The sequence below is a fragment of the Neolamprologus multifasciatus genome, chromosome 14 (genome assembly GCF_963576455.1).
Source record: "Neolamprologus multifasciatus chromosome 14, fNeoMul1.2, whole genome shotgun sequence".
Lineage (NCBI taxonomy): Eukaryota > Metazoa > Chordata > Actinopteri > Cichliformes > Cichlidae > Neolamprologus > Neolamprologus multifasciatus.
Genome location: NC_140452.1, coordinates 23,607,664 through 23,630,470, shown reverse-complemented (window position 1 = coordinate 23,630,470; position 22,807 = coordinate 23,607,664). Strand labels below are relative to the sequence as shown.

Genomic DNA, 22,807 nt, shown 5'->3' with positions numbered 1-22,807 from the left:
GACATACTTTTCTTTCTTATTCTCATTTAAAATATCTAGCTTTTAATTATTTAATAATTATCTGAATCTTACACCCAAAGTTTTAATCTGATGTAAAATGTATAGAAGTCCATTACTGTATATAGTAACTGTTAAGTCTAATATACCCTATACTTTTTAGTAGTAGTACTTTTTCCTTTGGGAAGGTACCATCTGTGCAGTCTGCAATTCTGTTGAAGAAAGATGTTGAATCTATTTAATTATTCTTGAAAAATAATTTATTTCTGTGAATTTTTTTCACCCTGCATCAAATTAAAGTTGATTACATTGATTAAGCATCATGAGGAAGAGGGTGGTTCCCTATTTTCTTTTGCTGGGAGTTTGCAACCCTATTAGTTAGGTTGCTTAATATTTCTGCTAAGTACTCTTTAAAATACCAGAATAGGGAGGATGGGGTAAGTTTAACTTTATTAGATTGATCAGTGTTGCTGATCTATGAAATATTTTGGGTGCAGTGTGCTTTACATACAGGTATAACAGAATAGCTTTAGTGTTGTTGTTGTTTTTTAACTTGAGTATGAACTTATACAAAAAGCAGCAAGATATTAAAAAAACAGTTTTACTGATTAAAAAACACACTATATCGGATTCATATCGGTATCGGCAGATATCCAAATTTATGATATCGGTATCGGTATCGGACATAAAAAAGTGGTATCGTGCCATCTCTAGCTGTTAGTGTCAGTTGTTCTAAACTCATCTGGTTATGACACAAAATGAGTACACTCCTCAGTGACAGCAACACTAATGAGGTCTTAAAATGAGACCTTACAAGCAACTACCAGAAGAAAGTCATCAGTTGCCTACAACAAGCCATGACCACCCATACTACCACCTTTACCTCAGTAAGACCACACTTTGTATATACCGACTTCCAAAGATCCAGAGGAGTCCCACTCAGACCTATTGTTAGCAGTATGAACCAGGCACGTGCAGAGGAGGGGGGCTAGAGGGGCTTGAGCACCCGCCCCTTTCCTGATGGGTGCCCAAAGTGCCCTTTTGTTGAGGCAACTTTTTAAAAAAAATTATTATTTTTGTTTTTATCTGTGTGGGCGTGCAGAGTCCCGTCTGTGCCCCTCAACAATAATATTTAACTATTAATCACAGTTTTGCTAAATAAAAGGATCTGGCTTGCATCAGTCACATGATCACATTTAACCAATGATCGCCCTTGACGGCAGAACGCGCTGGTTACGAGCCGGGAACGAGCTCACAAAGAGCACGCGCATTGTTAGCGGTCCGGAGCTGTAGGAGAAACACAAGTTAACTCAGAGACACAAACGGATGCGACAAAACCAGTAAGTAGGTGTACAGCGTACACTGTAGTGTATAGCACACAGGAGTATTAGCTTATTACGTACACGTTGGTAAGCTGTCTTGTTGCAACTGACGAACTGAAACAAACAAACGTGCTGTGTGTGCAACAGCGTGACAAACATTACCTGTCCTTTTATTAACTGCACAAGTAGTGCTGGTCATAGCTGCTGGCTACCTGTGTAAGGCTGTCATGGGTCTGTAGCTCTGTCACCGTTTTAGGGAACATATTTAGTTTTAAAGTATTTAGAACATATTTAGTTTTAAAGTATTTAGAACATATTTAGTTTTAAAGTATTTAGAACATATTTAGTTTTAAAGTAAGTTACAGGGCTTTTCCTGCCTTTCTGGAGGGATTATATTTCACTAAAAAACGATCTAATATGCATGTCCACATAATTATGCATTATTATATTATAATATATTAAAAAACACACACTGTATTTTAAAGAACATACATTAAGAAGCAAATTATTTTAGATTTATATTTTAAATAAGACAAAATTTGGATTTTACAGCAGTAAAATTATTGTATCTCTACAGTTTAAAAATGTAATAAGCTTTGCTCCTGCACAGAGTGGTTAGTGAAACAAATGGAATCATCATAAATACATTATTTCATATTTATTACTTCCCCCTCCTCATTGCTTTATTATTGTAGCTCTAGTAATAAATAATAATGTAAGGATTCTGGATCAGCACCGTGATGCCCATAGTATATACCGTATTCTGAAGAAGGTCTAAAACGTCACTGTGTGTGCGTGCATGTGTGTGTTTTATGTATATGGATTTTTTTTAAATTATTACTCATGATATAACATTGTCCAGACATGGCTGGTAAGGACATGAGGAGGAAACAGTAGGAGCTGTGTGAGGCTACTAAAGGCAGTGCTATAACATTTTTCTGTCATCATTTTATTATAGATTAAGTGCAAGAGTTGTTAGGTGTGGATAATTAGATTATAGTTTATTGCAATAGCAAGTTGTGCCTTGTTCTCAGATAGACAGCAAGTGGAGAGTGATATATGAAATGATGGGATGGAAGGAAGAAGAGAAGCAAAGAGTGATTCACAGGCAGAGCCTAATTTATTTCTCACAGTTTTTTGTTGCCTTATGGTTCCAAGCGCTGTCACCAATCTTTGCATTTTGTTATTATCTCATGACACTTGTTTAATCAGCTCCCATCTCTCCTATGGACTTTTTAATGTCTACAGTCTCAGATCAACACAGCCCTGCCCTCCAGCACTATCCACAGAAACCCCTCAACAGCAACATTGTACCCATCAGGTAAAGCATCGGCTACGTTTGCTTTGCCTTGTTGCCCATATTAGATTCTTGATGAATGTGTGTTGTTGTTATTCAGCCTGGTTCAATGTGCCCTTTTTAACTTTGAGCACCCGCCGCTTTAAACCTCTCTGCACGGCCCTGGTAAAATACGTCCGCACAATTACGCTCAGCCATTGTTGTGAGTGCGCACGCCAAAGGGCTGCGAGACATTTATACAGCCGTATTTCACACATGACTATGAAAGGCGGAAGAGGAAGTAGTTCCTTTGAATGTAGACAATCCGAATGTTATTGTTTCTTTCCACTGTGTTCCTGTTAATGATAAACTACAAATTTACCCTAAATTACTAAAATATCGATATTTTAATGTGAGAATCGATTCTAGAACATAAATGATTGGTATCGGAGGAATCGATATTTCAGGATCGATCCGCACATCACTATTGGACACTGCTAGCACGGGGCGGCCACAGAAACGCAAAGCAGGAGATGAAGCATCGCTGAATATGTTTCCAAACCAACTTCATTCTAAGCCAAAGACTAGAAAATATGGTGAAGCATATCTTCCCTTTGGTTTCACCTGCGCAAGTGCCGAGGTAGGTGTCCTCAGCAGAATTGGTTTTCCCTTCGCGGGGAGCATGCATTGGGCTCTTCAAATCACGGACAAACAGTATCCCACAGCTGTTTATGTTTTTAAACCCACTTTGCACAGAGAGGCATTTTTTGAAAAATGTATTGATAGCAATGTTGAATATTATTACACATGAAAAAAAAAGAAGAAAAAAAACAAAAACAAACCACCTCTGCCTTTCTAAATGGAGGGACAGTAACTGCGTGTAAGCGTGTAAAACCTGAAGATCAGTCAGATTAACAGTATTTTGTCTCCATCTCCCATTCTGCAATTCATCTCATGTAAACAATGTGCCGCACAGCGTGACGTGAAAAAAGGCACATACCTTTGACGTTGCGTGACCAACTCTGTTCCTCGTCCGCAAAAAATGAGTTTTAAAAAAAATCTCAGTTGCCTGCCCTCCAGCACTATCCACAGAAACCCCTCAACAGCAACATTGTACCCATCAGGTAAAACATCGGCTACGTTTGCTTTTCCTTGTTGCCCATATTAGATTCTTGATGAATGTGTGTTGTTGTTATTCAGCCTGGTTCAATGTGCCCTTTTTAACTTTGAGCACCCGCCGCTTTAAACCTCTCTGCACGGCCCTGCACTTTATACACAGTTTGTCTCAGGAAAACAAATTATTTAGAAAGCAGAGCTGTGTGTTACGAGCCTGTGGTTTAGCTTGTGAACGGGAACATGTCTGTGCTGTGCTACAACAGGAGCTGCGGAAAGCGATTTGACCCGGACAACAACCCCGACGGTAAAAACGTTAAACAGCCAACTAAATTATACCTGAGGATTTTGTGTTTTTCTTTTACATGGGTAGTTTACCTTTATTTTAAATTGCATGGTAGTAACTGACAGCGGGCCATTTTTTATGTTATAAGATAATATAATTAGTTATATCAAAATTGAAAGTAACGACTTATATTCGAGGCGTTTACATGGTGATTTATAGGTATAAGGCTCGTTAGTTAACATTTGAATCTTTAGGTATCTGCGATTAAAGCAGTTTCTATTCATTTGTTGGTCTTATTAAAGGCTCAGTTAAAAGACTCCTAAACCCTGCTTCGGTTCTGTCATCTGTGACAGTAAAAAATAGAGGTGGGAATCACCATACATCCCTCGATACGATATTATCACAATACTTAACGCACGATACGATATTATTGCAATTTTTTAAAATATTTTGCAATATTCAGATTCTGTACATAAAGGTAAACTTTATCAATATTCATTTTATCTAATATCAAAGTCTCACACTCAGTCTTTCTCTCATTTCAGTTTTATTGTTGACAAACTGAACTGTTTGTATTACAGTCTAGTCCAACTTAACTGAACGCAACCATCTGGTACAATTATAGCTATTCTGAACTATGCAGTTTATGAAAACTATGCAGCCCCTTCAGCAACTGAAGAATTTGAAAGTAAATTAAAACAAAATATATTTTTACATTAAATAAAAAAGTTTTAAACTTAATTAAAATAAAACATGTTTATTGCTGCCAAAAAAAAGTTAAACACATTTGGACAGTGAAGGAATGTCAGGATTCTTGCTCAGAAAAAGGATCAACATGCTCTGAAGTCAGAGCATGTTCCAGTCCACGAAAAAATTTGTAACAGAATCTCGATTTCTGCTGTCCCTGTATCGATACATTATTAGCAAACAAAATATCACGATACTACACAGTATCGATTTTTTCCCCCACCCCTAGTAAAAAATTGGTTTGCTGTTACTTTTCATTTTAGCTATCAGGTAATATACCTGTTAAATATTGAGCTCTAACAAAACAGTAGTGCAATTTTATTAATGGTAATTATTCGTGATTTGATCAATAAACATAATAACTAAAGGCCGTTTAGATATATCAGTGCTTGGTGCTTTGCTTTCATTATGACATTGGTGACTTTGTTATAAAATGAATAAGTCGAGGCGTGGAGTGTTCTCATATCTGTTTCTGCACACGCAAATGCTTGCCTCTTCCATCGTTTCATGATGCTCTCAAGGTAAGCTGGGGTCAGCCTCTATGATACTGTATGCTAAATGCATACATGGAGTGTCGATTCTCCATTAGCCTGCTTCACTGTATTCCTGGTCATTTTTTACTTGCAACTGTTATAAGAGGGCAACTTTAGCAACAGTTTTTTAAAATAAGGATGTTTTTGATGCATGACACAAACACAGAGAGAAAGGGTTTGCTGTTGTGTTTTAATAACTTTGTTTCTGTTACAGGGTTGGTCCTGCTGCAAGAGGTGCACCACAGACTTCTCAGGCTTCCTGAGTATTACAGTGAGTACAGTTAACAGAAAGTTGCAACACTGTTCCATTTTTTTCTGTAGGTTTGCATGCTTTGGTGTAGAACCCAACCAACTTCTAAATTGAAGCACCAATATTTGGTCAATATTCGTAATTTGCTGATATATTGGTTTGAATGTCGATGTTGCACAGTTTGTTCACCAGAGGGCACTCTGCAGCCTTGCTCTAATGCACTTGTTTAGAATACCAGAAACACAACAAACCAGTGCATACTATGAATAAAGTTAAACAGAGTCAGGATTTTTTTCTTCTTCTTTGCCTTAGCGGGCTCGACAAAACATAACAAGCTTCACAATGGTGGTTATAATTATTTTCTGTTAAGCAGGGCTTTCTGCTTCAGGCTCTGAGCACGCTCACGCAAGAAAACCAGGATGTTTCACATTGTCTGAATGTCTTATGCCTTGTTTTCCCCACCAAATGATCCCTGTCAGTGCCACCTACTCCAAATGGAAATGTTATCAGATGATAATGATAATATGGTCATAAAAATCTATAAAGAACATGAACAATACAACAGTAAGTTCCAACACTATCGCAAATAAGATGAGAATAATGCTGCAGAAAATCCATCTGGGGATTCAAGTTCAACTTAATTATTTCAGTATTTAGTGCTGCTGTTTATTCACACAGTTGGTGTTCATGGTGTTCTAAAACTTTGAACCTGATACATTTAAACAGTAGAGGGTTACCGTTCCACAGCCTAATAAAAGAGATATGGAAATCACTTTAGTTTGTCAGCAGATCAAAGTGAGATAAATTTTATTGCCTGAGCAGGTATTCCTGGTGTTTGTTCTGTGTTCTAGTAGCTGCAATTCCAGCAATATAAAAGAGACTCAACATCAGATTAGAATCTAGTAAAACAGCATTTATATAGTTTCTGCATCACCAGATTAATATGCATATTCTGGTGACAATGCAGTTCACAATTTGAAAAAAAAATCAGGAAGGTACAGTTTAACAACTTGCACATATGAAGCATATTTCACCAGCAGAGAGTCTGTTTTGCACTTAAAATGTGTTCTAATTGAAAGAATCAGTCAAATCGTGCTCTTTCCAGGTGATTTTACACCACAATTCTGAACCTGCTCCCAACCTGGCTATGTGTTCAGGATAAATTATGTGTTCAGGAAAAACTTAACCTTAATGGCACTAAATATTCTTAAAACAAAGGTAAAAAAAACAAACAAAAAAAAACCTACTTTAGTGACACATAAAACTCTTTTTAAGGTCAGCAGAGCTCACCTACCCATTAATCTCACTTCATAGTACACTCCTTAGCTGATCCGAGCAGTCAGGCAAATTGTAAACAATGTATAACAAATGTTATAGAAGTCTTTTTATGTTTAAGGAGAGGGGAAAGGAAAGAAAAGGGGCAAAAATAATTAGATTTTTATCCAGGCCAATCTTAAAAATCCTGTATTCGCCCTTTGTGTGTATAAAAGGGCTGCAGCCGGGGCCCCCACAACAGTGACAAACCAGCAGAGGTTTGTCACGTCACCTCTGACGTCAGCCAGAGGTGAAGACGTCATGAAAGATGAAGGAGATCGGAGAGGAGCTGAAACCTCGAGGAGACCCTTACATCATTCAAGCTCCTAAACCACAGGAGCAGGTCCACAGACCGAGGTCGGCAAATTTGTTTCTCTGTCATCTCTAATTTGCAGAGTAAAGAGTCCCTCCTGCAGCTGTTTTTGGTTTCCTTGTGTCCAAAACTAACTTCCTGTAAAGTAATTAATACAGATGAATATTACGGAAATATTCACTGCTGGTTGACTAGTACTTTTAATTGGTGGCCACCTAAAAGTTTTTCAACTTTAATCAAAGTTGACTGATCAGAAGGAGAATCTTATCATTTTACTTACCTGTCTGCTGTGTTGATAATGAATCACTTACACTTTGTTTGTGTGTGTTTATTTATTTCAGAGATGAGACACCGCTGGTCAGATTACAGCAAAAGGTGTCCCCTTCACTGAAACAGGCTCTTGAAAAACCTAACCTTAATGGCACTAAATATCCTGAAAACAAAGGTACACACACAGATTTAGATGTTATTGCAGAGAGTTAAAAAAGTGTAAATGGTTTTTGAAAACTAAGCTGTCTTTCTTTTTTCTATACAGAGGAAGAGGGAGAGGAGGTGAAGATTGGTACTTCTTGTTAAAATGGAGGATGCTCTAAGGTATGCTGCAGATTTATCTACCAGGCAGTCTCCTGTGCATAGTATATTTTAGGCAGTTATATCTTACTGTGAACACAGTTTTCTTTCTTCTATTCTTCTCTATAATGTGTTTTGAAATATTGTTTGTAATGGTAATTGATGATTTTAGAAAAAAGGTTGTTATGACAGTTACATGATGTCTGACTGACTGTTCTCTAACAGTCTTACTTTGGACCAGCAAGTGATGAGGAAGTCTGCACTCACCACCCTGGAGTTCCAATTTTCCATGAGGGGTAAGAAGACACGCAACATGCTGTGTTACATTTAGGAAGGTGTTCATTCGGGTTATTTTATTGTGGAGGTGCTTTTGATTGGCTGATTATAAAGCTATATTTGTCTATATTTCTGCAGTATGAAGTACTGGAGCTGCTGCAGGTGTCACGGTCGGACGGTCCTTCCGGACGACTCTGCTTGTGTGTATGTTTTCTGTGTGTGTTTGCTTCTCCCTCTCTCCCTCCCCGGTCCTCGGGGCTGTTTACGGAAGTGCGCGCCGTGGGAGAGGCGTGTCCTGGCGACTGTCGTCATTGGGAGTCCCTCTTCGCTGTTGCCGGCCACCTGCAGCTGATTACCTGACCAGCCGTTGGTAATCATTCCTCCCGGCTAGAAAGAGGTATTTAACGTGGACTCGCAGCGACAGTCGACGTGGGATTATTACTCCGAACTGGTATAGTCCGTGCGAGCAATGTGAGCTTGTTATTCGGCGAGCGTGTGGCTAACGGTGGATTTTCCTTCTTCCTCCAGGAGGGGCGAGCGGAGAAGCGAGTTGGGGAGCACACACACTAAGGGAGTTACAACACGGAACGCACTGGGAGCAAGGGATGAGCACGATTGGAAAATTGCACTTTTGAGTGAATTGTTGGACTTGCCTGTCTGTTTCACTGTAAATAAACGCACTGTGTTTCTGTGAAGAAGAACTGCGCCTGGGTCCCTCTTTTCCGTGACAGAAGGAGGAAAACATCAGACTTCAACAACTTTCTGTCCCTGCAGGGCTGCACTACAGGAAGCCACCTCTGGAAGAAAAACAATCAGGTCTGTTAGGGAATTAGATCAAAGTGCAAAAATATACAAATATAAGAGCACATTATTATAATCAACACACAGATCTTCACTCCACTTCATGACTTATGTATTGCATGCACAGAAAGGGCATTTGTGTCCTGTTCAATCCCCTCTTTAATTTTCCTTCAGTAAAAACATTAACGTACTTACATTTTCTTAAAGGGGATTATATTTAATGTCATTGAAAATGTTGTGAGTAGTGTAAGGCAGAAGAAGCCTTTTTTCTCATCTTGTAGCCACTGAAATGTCCCATTCTTGTCATAGTGTAATTAACAAATGTTATAGTGTCCTGATGATGATCATCTTGTCTTTCTCTGACTCTCTCTATCTCCAGGGGACGACGGTGATGCCGTGTAGATTTGACTGGCACCAGACCGGCAGTCAAGTTATCATCTCCATCTATGCAAAGAACTCCTTGCCAGAGCTCAGTTATGTCGAGGCCAACAGCACCATGGTAGAAACCACAAAGACATGTTCTACCTCTCACATATACACCCCATCATATCTCTAATTATGACTAATGTTGGTAATAAGTAATTCTCTGATTGTCCCAGGTGAACATTCATGTAATGTTTGAAGGAGATAAAGAGTTTGAACAGAAGATCATTTTATGGGGGGTAAGTGACCACCTTGTGTTTCATTATAAACTTTGTTTGTGCTTTAATATTAAGCTGTATTGCATGATCACTGTTGATTTTACTTTGACTATTGTTAAATGATTAATATTAATATAGCAGCATGTGTTTTTGGAAAGTTAGGCCTTTGGCACCCTCCAGTGGTAGTAACAATATAAAATAGAATTAAAAGCCTAAAAGACGCCATCCCTTTTCTTGATCCTATCAGGCGGTGGAGGTAAAAAAAACAGTACGGTGAACCTGATGGCTTCTAAGATGGAGGTGTCTCTTAAGAAGGCTGAACCAATCACATGGGCCCATCTGGACCCTGCCACAGAATCAGGAACAGGAGGACAACAATCACACATACCACACTCGGATCTCACTTCCAGCTTGTTCCCATCTTTAGTCTTTTGTCACCTGTGTGTCTGTCCTCCCCTTCAGTAGTGTCACTGTGGCAAATCTGATTTCTTGCACTTGACCTCCTTTTAAATTAAATGTTTAATGTCAGACCTTTTATTAAAAGTAAACAGATGAAACCTCAAACCTTACACAAGTCTGATACAGGCACTAACAGTGGCAACGTACTGTAGCTTTAATGAAGGCTTAAGGGATATAACTGTGGTTAGGCAGCTTATTTATGTAGCTACATGGATGAATCAATTTTAGTCTTAAGTTATCTCTTTGATATTTTTCTCTAATCCCAAAAAGGTTGATTCTGTTCATCTGGATTTAGCGTTTTTAGTGGCAGAAACATTTCAAGTCACTTGGATAAGTGACTTGACACTTATCCAAGTGACTCGAAATGTTTCTCCCACCGGATTTCCTTACCTGGATGATTGAGCATGCATCAAGACATTTTTCTATAATGAGTATGTGTTGTTGTCAGCCTCCACAATATGGAATTCATGTGTTATATGCATTCTCTTTAAGTGTCCTTATATAAAAATCACACAAAGAAGTCACAAAAGATATTTATGTGTGTAAGAACACCAATGTTGTTTCCAGTTAACACAGTATCAGATTTATTACTATAAATCTGTATGGATTTTATTTTTTATTATTATTTGTGAAATTATTGTCATATTTTTGCCTTTACACTGTAACTTTTCCTGGGAGCTGGAACACCTGATTGTCACTTAAGCTTTTTTTTTTTTTTTTTTTTACAACTGTTGTTCGAATGTCTGGGCTTCATTGCCTCGTAATGTCATTCCTTGTATGTCATAACTTTGACAGCTCAGCATTTTAAACATATAATAAATGTTTGACAGTGTTTCCACAACATGAGATCATTTTATCATGCATTAAACTTTGCTGTGTACCTTTCATTTGATTAAATTTGTCAAAAAATCTGCGTGCATAACTAAAATCTGTGATCTTTGTGCCCACATGTGATGAGTTGAGTGGACTTGTAACCACAAATATTATTACAAAACATTAAAAAAACAGATTTATTTGTGGAGCCACATCATAAAACAGAAACCTGAAAAAGTACAAAGATTTCTCAAGATTTGATGAAGCATTTCACATTGTTCTGCAGGTCTAGATGTTCTGGAAAACATCCAGATAAACATGGATTCTCATGTGTGTTGAACTGGAGATCTTATAATTGTCAAATTAATTACATATTTTTATATTGTCTTCATGCAGGCGGTGTGAGGGTCATGGCAGCAGCGTGGACAGTGAAAGCTGCTATGCTGATCTGACGCTTGACTTCCTCCCAGGCCTTTGCTGGGTCAGCTGAGTTCTCAATGTCAAATAAAGCATCATAGATCCCAGGGAAAGACTCCCCTGCATATTTATTGTGGCTGCTGGGAGCAAAAATCACATGCCTGAAAATAGAACAGATGAATTAAATGGAAGTGTATCGTTAGGGGAATGCACACACTGGTATTTCAAGAGAAATACATGTGTGCTATTTCTGAAAAAAAGAAGTTCAAGAGTGGGAACAAGTAAAGAGGACAAGAGTCTTGACATCTAGTGCCTCTCACAGTCAGCTGTGTTTTCAAATGTATAAATCTGAGAAGCAGTCATGCATACAGTTTAAAAGGATCAAAATAATATTTAAAATTTGTTTCAGGAGCCAAGAGTCTGAAGGACACTGTAGTTATCGTGTAATTATTAAAATATAATTATGAATGTTTATAAAAAGAGTGACAGCTGTCTGCACGAAAACATCACATGACAGAATTTATAAATACTTCTAAAAAATCTAGAAACTACTACACAGTATTTGTGCCATTTAGCATTTTCTTTTTACTGTTAAATGCACACATAGGATGACTAAACCAAGGTAAACTTGGCTAGTCTTGGGTTTAAAATATCACATTTAGAAAAGAGTAAAATTTTCTAATGTACAGCATAGATAGAGAATATATTCAGTGACAAGGACTGCAGATGAAGCAGTTTGAAAGATTATCTGTCTTGTGAGGTACCCAATAGCACAAGTGTTTTATTGGAGACTCATATGACATAGGAGCCCATCCCAAAGTGTACTTTGAGACTGGATCGGTAAACTAAAGAGCTGAGCTGCACTATGTTTAAATTCACAGAAATAGAGGGTGAAGTGGACATCCTAGAAAGCCCAATGAGATGCAATGAGTGTTACACTTTTCTCATAATAGCCGTTTTCTCAATTTAATGCTTTGTAGTTTCACATGTTATGCCTTGTAAATGTAAACCAAAGAAATAAATCATTCTGTTCTAAGCAGCCACAGTAAGGTGGCGACAACACTAACAAGGCTGCTCAATCTTGAGAAGCTGCAACTTAAAAACGTTGCTACTGCTTTGTGATGTATTAGTTTTAAGAAATCTTCTTTTGGCTGCTTCCTTTAGGGGTGACAACAGCAGATCATCTGCCTCCATCTGCCTCCATCTCTAGTATCCTCATCTGTCACACCACCTCACTGCATGTCCTCTTTCACTACATGCTTAAATCTTCCCCATCATTCCTCTTCTCTCCAGAGCATTGCGTCCACCTGTCCAGGTATTCTCAAAGAATAATACAACGCTACAGACATGTTTTGCAAAATTTGTGAAATTTAAAAAAAATGAATTAATCTAGATCAATCTTACTGCTCATAATAATGCTAACTCAGTCCATGCTGCTAACTAATGGGCAGTATGCTGAGGTGTAGCTGTAAAACAATACAAAAAAATAGAAAAATGTTTTTTGTGTATGTTTGTGAGAAACTAACCTGTAGAAAGGTCTGCCAGGTAAGCCCAGAGGGTCTATAAAGGCTCTCTCCAAGTACATAAGCTGATCATTCATGATCCGTAGCTGAAGAGGACTGCACATACACAAAAATACTATTACACCTCCATCTGAATTTCACTACTATTTCAAGGAATGTATACAGTAGAAACATGCAGATAAGTATAGTGAAGCTTTTGTTTAAGACGCCTGAAACTTTTAACACGTTAAACACAATTCGTACTCCGCTTTGTTGAGAGTCTGAAGGCGCTCGTGGAAATCCCTGGCTGCAACAGTGAAGTTCTCGACTGCAGAAAAGAGGGAATCTAGAGAAAATAGATAAAATTAAAAAGTGTGCACCACATATACTGTGACAGCACTTCTGCAATCTTTGGGTCATGACATTATTATATTAACAGTGACCATAACTCACCAAATGACACCTTATACGTCTCCATCTCCCTCAAGTTCTTCTGGGCCAGCTGTGCTATGCTCTGTGCATATTTTCTCAGTGAATCTGCATACTCATTAACATCCAGAGGGAGCAGCTGGGAGTCAGCCAACAGGAAGATGAGTGCACCTCTCACCTGGGCCACCGCCTGAAGCCTCTTAAACGAGGGGTCGTAGAACTTCTCCACGATCTCGAAGGTTTCATACACACTGTGATAGACTGGATAGCTACTGTAGCGCTCTGTTTTCTGAATGGACACATAAAATACTTCACCATGAGTCCATGCTTGCTCACAGTTACTTAACCTCTACAATAAAGACCCTTCAGTCTGTTATTCTTATTCGCCTCTTATTCTCACTAAGATACTCCACCCTTTGGTAAAGCCAAACTTTCAATAACATCGATCTTGAATAAAACACAGTAGATTTACATTGTAGTAGAAAATAAAAATGCAAATATAAAGAACTCTGGATATACAAACGCTTACACTATGAATACAGCAAAAGCACATAGCCATATACCTTAATTGTGGTAAAAACAAATAACTATATGGATAGATGTGGGAGTGCAGCATGTCTCACCGCGTTCTTGGTGTATCGAGCTCTGCCTGAAGCAATTCCCAGACGGATAAAATAGGCCTCGAAATCACTGCCTGACCCAAGTTTACTGATCCTACGAAACACCAGGATTGAGCCATATAAGTGAAAAATGAGCGAGACTCTTCATATTCAAAATTTAACTTAACCTCCTAAGACCTGAACTCTTCCATGGCATGCATTTTTTTTTAATTTGGGCATATTGGGACCCAATGTATGTAAAAACAAAGAATCAGCAGATTTTTTTTATCCTGATTTTTGTTTCTAAGAAAAATAAGAGCCGCATATGAGGATATTTGTTTTAAATTTTGATAAAACAGAGGCAGTATAATGTCCTTGTAAATGGATATCAGGCCCTTGTACTGCAAAATTTAGTATTTTGGTCTAGACAACCAAAAATGTGATGTCCACATATGTGGTCCTAGGAGGTTAAAGCTAACTTACAAACACTAAAAGACTGGACTGAATAGATACGGCTCTTAAGTAGAATGCATATGCACTCGTTGGACGTTTTATAAGGTACACTTTGCAAAGTACTCAGTTTGACCTTCTGTCTTCAGAAAAAGTTGCTTTCTAACATGGAGTGTTATCTTTCTGGAATCAACCGTCAGAATCCCTTTTTTTATTAGCATGATCAATACTCAGGTAGACTGTGGTGTTTAAACGATGCTCTGTTGGTACTGAAGACCCCAAAGTGAAAAATAATGTCCCCCACATAATTACATCATCACCAGCCTGAAATGTTCACAAAAGGCCAGATCAATCCATGATTTCATGTTTTTAATACCAACTTCTGACCCTACCATCCATCCAAACAGCCAAATTTAGACTCATCAGACCAGCAAACGTTCTTCCAATCTTCTATTGTCCAATTTTGGTGACCCCATGTTGTTAGCTAACATGACTCACATCTGGTGTGGTCTTCTGCTGCCGTAGACCATCTTCTTTAAGAAAATGGTTCTCTGAGTAACTGTAGCCTTCCTATCAGCTGGAAGCAGTCATTCGCCTCTGATCCCTGCAATCAACAAGGCACTTTCTCCCAGAGAACTCCTGCTCAGTACATATTTTCTCTTTTTGGGACCATCCTCTGTCCCCTAGAGATGGTTGTGTGGGAAAATCCCAGTATATCAGCAGTTTCTGAAATACTCAGACCAGCCCATCTGACACCAACAAACGCACCACATTCAAAGTTAAACTTTGGAAGGTTGTCTACATGCCTAAATGCATTTATTTGCTGTACCTGTTCTGGCCGGTTAGTGCGTCTTACACAATGTGCCCAAATGGCAACATTTTTTACTGTTGCTTATTAATAATAATGCTTATTATCCTATTTTGTCTAACTTTGTAGCTTTCTACCTGGGTGCATCACGGTCATTTGTCCAGTTGTCCCTCTTATGCCAGCTCTTGTACAGAGATACTCCCTCTTCACCTTCTTCTGGACTGGGTATCTGCTCCAAAACATGAAAACAGATGACCTCAGGGTCGACAGAAGAAGATGCTTGGACAAGCACCATATACTCAGATCTGTGGTAGTTTAAATCTGCCCACCTGCTTCGTGATGTCATACACCAAAGTATGCAGTGATGGAGTGCAGTCAACCCTCAGAGTGTACATACCTGGAGTTTAAAAAGACATGCACACATACAAATAAAACCCAAAACAACCTGGCACTAAGTAATTTTTTCAATATGTGCACAGAAAAGCATTCTCACCCTCTATTGCAGAGTCTGCATTGATGTAGGCCACAGCTCTCTCCTGCAGAAGCCTGGCATTATCCTGACGAGAAGGGTGAAGTGAGATAATTCTGTGTGTGTTTTAAATATAGTGTGTGTACGTTTGCATATATGGTACCTCTGCCCATTCTGTAGATCCCAGCAGTCCAAACTCCTCTGCATCCCAGCTGGCAAATATTATAGTCCTCCTTGGCCTCCAGCCTACACACACAAACAGATGTCAATGAATCCTGAGTATTAATACAGATATTATTTCATTCACTCACTGGGAAAATCATACCTGTACTTAGCAGCCTGCCAGCACTCCTGACAGTTTCATGGACCACTGCTGCGCCAGACATGGGATCGATTCCTCCAAACACCCAGGCATCGCGGTGCCCTCCGAGAATCACATACCTGTCTACACAAACCCACCAACAGCACATGTAGCAAGAGATGTTAAATAAAAAAGACACTAAGACACTGTTTTAATGTCTCTGAACAGACAAACAAAAGTCAAGCTGCATTTTCATTCCTATATATCGTACTGTATGCAGACATCAAATTTGTTTGTGTATCCACGCTGCAGTCTGCACGTCAATGCTAATTGTGTGATGCAGAATGAAGGGTTTCTGGTACCTGGCTCCTGAGCTCCTCTAATCTTTCCAATGACGTTGTAGATTCTGGTTACCTGGTTGTTAGTGTGGATGTTCATATGCACCTTCCTGAGATAGGCAGGTTGAGGAATGAGTGATCCATGCAAAAGTATTACGACACAAACAGACCAAAATAATTTAACAGGAAATGACTGGTGCAAAAACCTGGGGATCATGCCTGGGGTATAAGTTTCAACACACACAAAATGCTATTATTTAAGTTTGTTTTATAATGAATGGCCTCAGAACAACTTTAAACTGCAGCTCAAAATTTAGGTCTGCTAGGAACAGCTGATTTGATTTGTTGTGTGCATTTAGTTATGTCTCTCACACACAGGCGGTACAAAGGCCTCCATTGTATTTTAGTTGGCTTGATGCCACTGGGTCACAGAATGTGAACAAGAGCAACAAAAAGAAGAGACAAACACTAAAAACAGACTGGAGACTGGACTGAAGTGGCAGAGGAAGAACAGCCAACAGGAGATGAAAGGGGTTTAGTATGAAAATGTGAAGGATTTAAGCTTTAGACAAGAACTTACTGGCTCTTAAATTCATTTGTAAAGCCTGGGCCAATCCTATAGGAGACGTTCAGAGCTCCCTTCCAATTGTTGGGTGGAATCTCTCCTCCCATGTTACTGTAACATGAAAAAATATTTACAAATTCACTAGCAATGTCATCCAGGGGCCTCCAGTGAAATGTATTATTTGTTACCTTAAACTCCAGATGAAAGTGAAAGTGAAAACAATGCTCTAATAAATTGGTCATTATTACCAAGTGTTTGAAATGGAATTTTTTTTTTCATACTTCAGAAGATGAATAGCATCGTGGAAGCCAATTGGATGCACAGGGATGTTGGGAAGTCCTACTCCATCCTCTGGGCTGAATCTGTAGGTGTACTCTGTAGGAGAGGAAACTATGTTGTTAGGTAAACTCTATGTAGAATAGTGGTCAGAAGTTTACTTATAGTCTTCATGGACATAAATATTATGGTAATTTGGGGCTTTGAATGATTTCTTTGAACAGTTAACAAAAAAAATAACTATGCACAAGTTTTAAAATATCTTGGATTTTTCTAATCTAATCTAATCTAGTCATAAACTCAAATTATACACATAGGGTCAAAAGTATATATGCATCCCCACTAATATTTGGTTAAATGTTTCTTAGCAAGTTGTTCCTCAACCAGATGTGTTTGGTGGCCATCAACAACTTTCTGGTGTAATTCTGGCTCGATATTGGTTGATTTCTTGGCACAGACTCTGCCTTTAAGCATAGCCCATACAAGAAAACCAACTAATTTAACTGAACTTGATCAGTTCTGATAAGAGAGTGGTCAATTATCCAGTCATAAATATGGCAGAAACTTGTTGACGGCTACCAAAAGTTTCTAGTCAGGGTCCAACTTATGCAACAGTTAATATATTAAATACTTCTGACCCTGTACGTGAAAGTTTGAGTAACTGTGTGAATTAGAGAAAAATTCAAGATCACTTAAAACTTGTATACCTAATTCTTCTTCTTTAAAGTCATTAAACGTGCTTCAAAGAAATCATTAAAATCCCCAAATTACTATGACATCCATGCTCATGATGAGAGTACAGACTCTAGCGCATGGCAGCGCCCACCTTTAGCAGGGTACCCTGGTGTGAGCGGGTCTCCTGCTCCATTCAGGTTGAGAACATTTCCTCTCTGAGCTCCTCCGCCAGGTAGGTTCCAGCCGTCGGGGTAGGGCTGCAAGTAAACAAATTTTAAAATGATAATTGTTCCATTTTTGTCCTGACGTACCAGTGGTCAGGCTGTGATTTCAAGAAAAGGTTAATCACAAATTAATTGCAGTTGTTTGTAGATACTGTCACTGCATCGTGGCTTTTTAAAATTCCCACCTGGATTCCATCAGCCCAGTAATCTGCTGGGTCTGAGAACATAATGATCCCCTTTGCTCCGGCTAACACGGCGTTCTTCACCTGGCAGACAGAAGGGTGAGAGGGAGCTGTGGGTTATTTTGAAGAAAAAGTGTCATGTTTGTTCTCAACCAGTCATCACATAATCAGATGACTGATGTGACGCTGACAGAGTGCATTAATCGCTTAAAGATGAATGAAAATGTAAACATTTTTGGCATATTTTGAAATTTACCAGGAAAGACACTTTTCTTACCTTATTGCCTCTGAATATTTTTCCATATCTGACAATGACAATCTTCCCTGTCACATTGATTCCCATCTCCCTTTGTAACTGAGAAAAGTCTTCTGTGCGACCATAATTGACATACACCAGGTCCCCCTGAGGAGAAACAAACGAGAAGCAAAGGCCTCGGGTGCCTGTTTTAATATTATAATTGTTCGTGTGTACACATGTTTGTTTACCTCAGGCTGTCCTTTGGCAGAAAAAGCACTGTATGGAGGTACGATGTTGGAAATATCTTCATAACCCTGTGGAACCGGCTCAGCCAAGGAAGTGTTAAAAACCTGAGAAAGTAAAGACAGACGAGGCTAAACTAAACTGGATTAGAACAACTGAGGAAACTCTTTCCTCGCTTCCATCAGAAGCTGGTCAGCTGTGAACTCAGCTTTGATCTTGTCAAAAAGTAAAAACACACGACAATGGTTGTCTGGACTAGATTGCAAAGCATCTAAAAAGGGCAGAGTTAACCAACACAGAAGCAGAAGCCTCCCTTTGATGTATACCATAAGCAAATACACCAACAGCAGAAAATAAAGGATGACAGTATAAACTGGATGCTTTTGGGTCCTTACTTATATAGAGCACAGGACCACACGACTCCTGCTTGTTATGGTGTGAAGCACCTCTGTCGTATGCGACCAGCCTACCTACTACACACAGATCCCCACAGAGTTGAGCGAAAACATTCAGCAAGCTTTCCATTATATACTGCCTATTAAATGTCTAACAGCCCCCTTCAAGGCCAGTCTGCTGTGTGAAGCCACCATATAAACATAGAGATACAGCTTTCCCTGAAGTCACACAGAGTTCAGTTCCTAAAGCATGGGGTTACACTCACTAAGGCACAAAATAGCAGTAGTTTTTTTTCCACTCCAGTTACATGCAGCATATTGCATGAAGTTCAGGTCACACTGAAGAAGATTATCCCTGGCATATAAAATTAAACTTCAGATTATACAAGGTGGGATTCATATATGTGACCAGGTTAACTGACAGTCGTTCACTCTGGTGTATAAATCTCAATTATTCCCGATCTCCCTGTCATAAGTGTTCTGACATGTGCAGCACTGATTTTAATTACAGATTAAAGGTACTGGCACTGCATTGGAGGGAAACACTGTTTTAATTTAACTACATCTGATAGCCAAATCTACTTTATAAATTAAGGTTAACTGATCGGTTACAATACTGAGAAACCATTTTTAAGATTTGAAGTTTCTTTTCAAGTAAAATGCCAAACACTAAACTTCTTCTTTTCTCATCTGAGTTTGGGGGGCATGCTATATCTGTGTGATGAAATGCAGCTCAAGCTGACTTCCTGAAATAATTTCCAGGCTTCAGACATTTAGCTGCTCGGATTGCTTTTAAACTCCTTAATGCATCCCAACCAGCTGATATACAACAGTGCACCAATACTGTTTTTCTGTGTTGTATCATTATCAGACACTCACAGAGGTTTATCTCACACGAGACCTTAAAAGGACCTTGGACTCGAACAAGTAAGTCTTGCATTTCTGTAGTGAAGACTATCAGAAGGGTGGGGGAGGAGGGGAGAGGAGAGGGGGGTTGAAGTAATATGTTACTGTGTGTCTTTTCTACATACAGTCAGCAACTTTATTACCTCTCCAGATACAGTGAGAAGTAGTAAGAGGTCTGAACGTTCAAATGCATGGGAAAATCACAAGAGGCTTTTTATTCTTGAGGTGGTGAAATGGATTAGTGTCACTAAATGTGTCCCACTGTGTGAAGTACAAATAAATCCAAAGTGGTTCCACTATCTGAACACAAGACATGAAAATGGTTGTTTTACAGACTATGAAATGACATGGTTATGACTTCCATCCTAATGCTATAAAAATATTGCACCAGACACAAGTAGAGGTTTGGGGAGGTATGCATCATATAGAAAGGTTGCACAACAATTTGCATGCTGTCTTTTTGAATCAATGTTGCATCAACATGCACTTTCAGTACACATTTTTCCAGCACACTGTACCTCATTGCCAAGGTGATCAACAATTGAGATGTAATTTGGTTGTGACTCATTGGGATAGGACAAGAGGACATCATACGGCACCATCTCCACTGAGTCTATTCCAAACATCTGCCACTCTTTCATGATCTGCTCCGCATACTTCAGGTTCTGCTCTGTGCCTGCCAGGTGAGGAAGTTGTGTAAATTTCCTGTGGAGAGGATGCTGATGGTTACAGTGGCACTGTTATGTGAAGAATAGCACCTTGAACTGAATACATAAAAAATAAATGTAAAGAAAATTATTACATGCATTCAAGGCTGATACATGATTTCACTTGAATGCAACATGATGCACATGCCCAGATGTTTTCACTCAACTGAAACAGTTCATGTTGCTATAGTTCACCTTCAGGTTCTTTGGATCAAAACTAGACTTTACAATAAAATCAAAACTAAGTATTTAGTAACCAGCATGATTTCAGTACACTTTGCTGGAGTCCTCAGAGGTCTCAACAAACCACCTGGCACACCATGTTAGATTTGGGTGAGTCAGTGGGATGTCAGCACCATGACTAGCACTGCTGTGCGACTACAAACATTGGAGCAGAGGGGGTCAAAAAGTCAACAGAGACCACTCCAATACAGATTTACACAACAGATTTAGTATACTGGTGATCACTTTTTACCTGAGATGTTCTCTGATCTTATCTGCCTTCATTTCCTCCAAAAAATCCTTCAGGTAATGGCTGGAATCCTTTTGGTTTTGTGTGTTTGAAGGCTTTGCAAACCAGCCTACACATAGACAATAGAGCACAAACAACCATTGAGTGAGTTGCAACGGCATCACTTCTCTTAAGAAGCGAATTGTTACCACACACACTGTTATGTGTTTAAAATTGTTATTTTAAAGAGGAAATAGCAGGCAATAGATGGACTATACTGGTTGTATTGGTGCTTGACAAAAGGTTGCCAATGTTATATTGTAAGGTTCGATGGGTTTATGGAGTGAGTGTTAACCTGTTGTGAGCATAAAGACGTGAAATCTGTCAGTATGGTGACACTCAAGCTCTTCAAACTGTGCCATCACGAAGGGCACTAAGTACTTTAACAGTTCACATTAATCCTTTTAGAGAAATTCACAAAAACAAAACAAAAAAAGCTTTATCTCCTTAAGCAGTGTATTTATTTAAGTCATTTAATTAACTCTCTCTGGTTTCTTCATTAATATACATATCCAGGACAGCTATGCTGTTGTTCCCCCAATACCATTAGAGACTTCATTAAAAAGAAACAGAAAAGCACGCAGGCAATATCAATCAGTATACAGATAAAGCTAGGGTTGGCTTTACACGCTTACCTATGCAGAAGCCCAGCACGAACAAAACTGTCACAATCACAATCCACTTGATCCACCGAATCCACCTGCTCTCTTTCCTCATTTTAAAACGGCACGGCTCCAACTTTTCCACACGCAGACACAACTGACTCCACAGGGCTCGCTTGCAGAGATAGTGATAGAGAGTAATTTGTTTGAGAAGTGCACAGCGGGGGAATGGCAGAGTGAGGTGGAGTGTGATACACAGAGAGGGAGGGAGTGTGGTGGCTGACTGAAAGAGGCGGCGAGTGAAAACTTGGACAGGAATGCAAAGAAGCAACTAGTCATTAATGCTTGGCTTTGCCTGTGAGCTGATTGCTGTGCTGTGCACCTTGGCTGTTCCAGTGCTGACTCAGTTATTACTCAGTATAAAACAAGATAGCCACTCTGGATACTGTTTTCCTAGTGGGGGGTGGGGGTTAATGACACTAGTGGAGAAAAAAAGCAGAGGTTGGGGGAGTGAAAATGGAATAGCAGATACTAAATCACTTTCAGTCATGGGGGAAATTTGTAGGGCACTGAACACTTCTAGTCAGCAGACACTGATCCAGCTGAACAAACTTTAGCCCAGCATGCTCTTTCTGAACTCTCTCATAACCTCCACCAAAGCACCAAACCTGAAAATGTCTGATATTGGCCTTTTTAATAATAAAAATGTAATTAATCTCAAATAAAAGAAATAAAAGTACATTTCACCAGCTACAGAGGCTTTTATTTAGAAAGGAGGGATCTAACAAATCAGGTTAGTGAAACCCATTTCTGTTACACAATCAAAGGTATGATAGCTTTAATCCCTTTTCTACACATTGCTGAAATGTGAGCCGAGCTCCTACAGAGGGAAGCAGGTTATTAAGCTCAAGTTTATTTACTTTAAGATCCATATCAGCTAAAATTTCATGATTTCCTATTAGACCACTGTCTGTTGCTATTGATAGTCATGCATGTTTTCCCACAGCAAAGACTTGCATGCTCTGCTCTGCTTGACCCCTCCTGGCTCTGTGAACAGCTGTGTGGTGTATAGGATAGCTCTTTCATGCAGTTGGCTGAAGCGTGAAGTGGGGAGGAGGCTTTCTGCCCTCAGGAATGTGAGGAGTTCACAAACCACAACAGTGACTCCTCAACAAGCTGTTTATCTGGGAATCAAATTTAATTAAGTTATCAGCATTTAGATGTTGATTTTTTTTTAAATTTAACTTGTTTTTCAGGTA

General features: G+C 39.1%; 2 protein-coding genes across 2 annotated transcripts; one reads left to right on the top strand and one right to left on the bottom strand.

Annotated features, from left to right (window-relative positions):
• The first annotated feature begins 3,683 nt into the window (after positions 1-3,683).
• Positions 3,684-8,698, top strand: chordc1a (cysteine and histidine-rich domain (CHORD) containing 1a). Its single transcript, XM_085130997.1, has 7 exons — positions 3,684-4,015; positions 5,489-5,545; positions 7,015-7,195; positions 7,493-7,596; positions 7,687-7,745; positions 7,947-8,448; positions 8,526-8,698. The coding sequence occupies exons 3-5, from the start codon at positions 7,107-7,109 to the stop codon at positions 7,725-7,727; spliced, it is 234 nt and encodes a 77-aa protein (XP_084987123.1). The 5' UTR covers positions 3,684-4,015; positions 5,489-5,545; positions 7,015-7,106; the 3' UTR covers positions 7,728-7,745; positions 7,947-8,448; positions 8,526-8,698.
• A 1,664-nt stretch (positions 8,699-10,362) lies between these two features.
• naalad2 (N-acetylated alpha-linked acidic dipeptidase 2) lies at positions 10,363-21,975 on the bottom strand. The gene is made up of 20 exons (XM_085130996.1): positions 21,582-21,975; positions 20,911-21,016; positions 20,247-20,433; positions 18,433-18,534; positions 18,224-18,349; positions 17,950-18,030; positions 17,692-17,797; positions 16,871-16,964; positions 16,605-16,700; positions 16,049-16,134; positions 15,711-15,830; positions 15,549-15,631; positions 15,410-15,473; positions 15,246-15,313; positions 15,054-15,145; positions 13,683-13,773; positions 13,084-13,348; positions 12,895-12,976; positions 12,655-12,747; positions 10,363-11,289 (listed from the first exon to the last, which is right to left on the bottom strand). The coding sequence occupies exons 1-20, from the start codon at positions 21,661-21,663 to the stop codon at positions 11,100-11,102; spliced, it is 2,214 nt and encodes a 737-aa protein (XP_084987122.1). The 5' UTR covers positions 21,664-21,975; the 3' UTR covers positions 10,363-11,099.
• Between the last annotated feature and the right edge of the window lie 832 nt (positions 21,976-22,807).

Coding starts and splice junctions, on each gene's coding strand:
- chordc1a (XM_085130997.1), top strand. CDS start 7,107: ATGAAGGAGATCGGAGAGGAGCTGAAACCTCGAGGAGACCCTTACATC. Junction 7,196..7,492: donor GAGCAGGTCCACAGACCGAG/GTCGGCAAATTT, acceptor TATTTATTTCAG/AGATGAGACACCGCTGGTCA. Junction 7,597..7,686: donor TAAATATCCTGAAAACAAAG/GTACACACACAG, acceptor TTTTCTATACAG/AGGAAGAGGGAGAGGAGGTG.
- naalad2 (XM_085130996.1), bottom strand. CDS start 21,663: ATGAGGAAAGAGAGCAGGTGGATTCGGTGGATCAAGTGGATTGTGATT. Junction 20,434..20,910: donor AAGATCAGAGAACATCTCAG/GTAAAAAGTGAT, acceptor TCCTCTCCACAG/GAAATTTACACAACTTCCTC. Junction 16,965..17,691: donor ACCAGGGTACCCTGCTAAAG/GTGGGCGCTGCC, acceptor CCTCTCCTACAG/AGTACACCTACAGATTCAGC.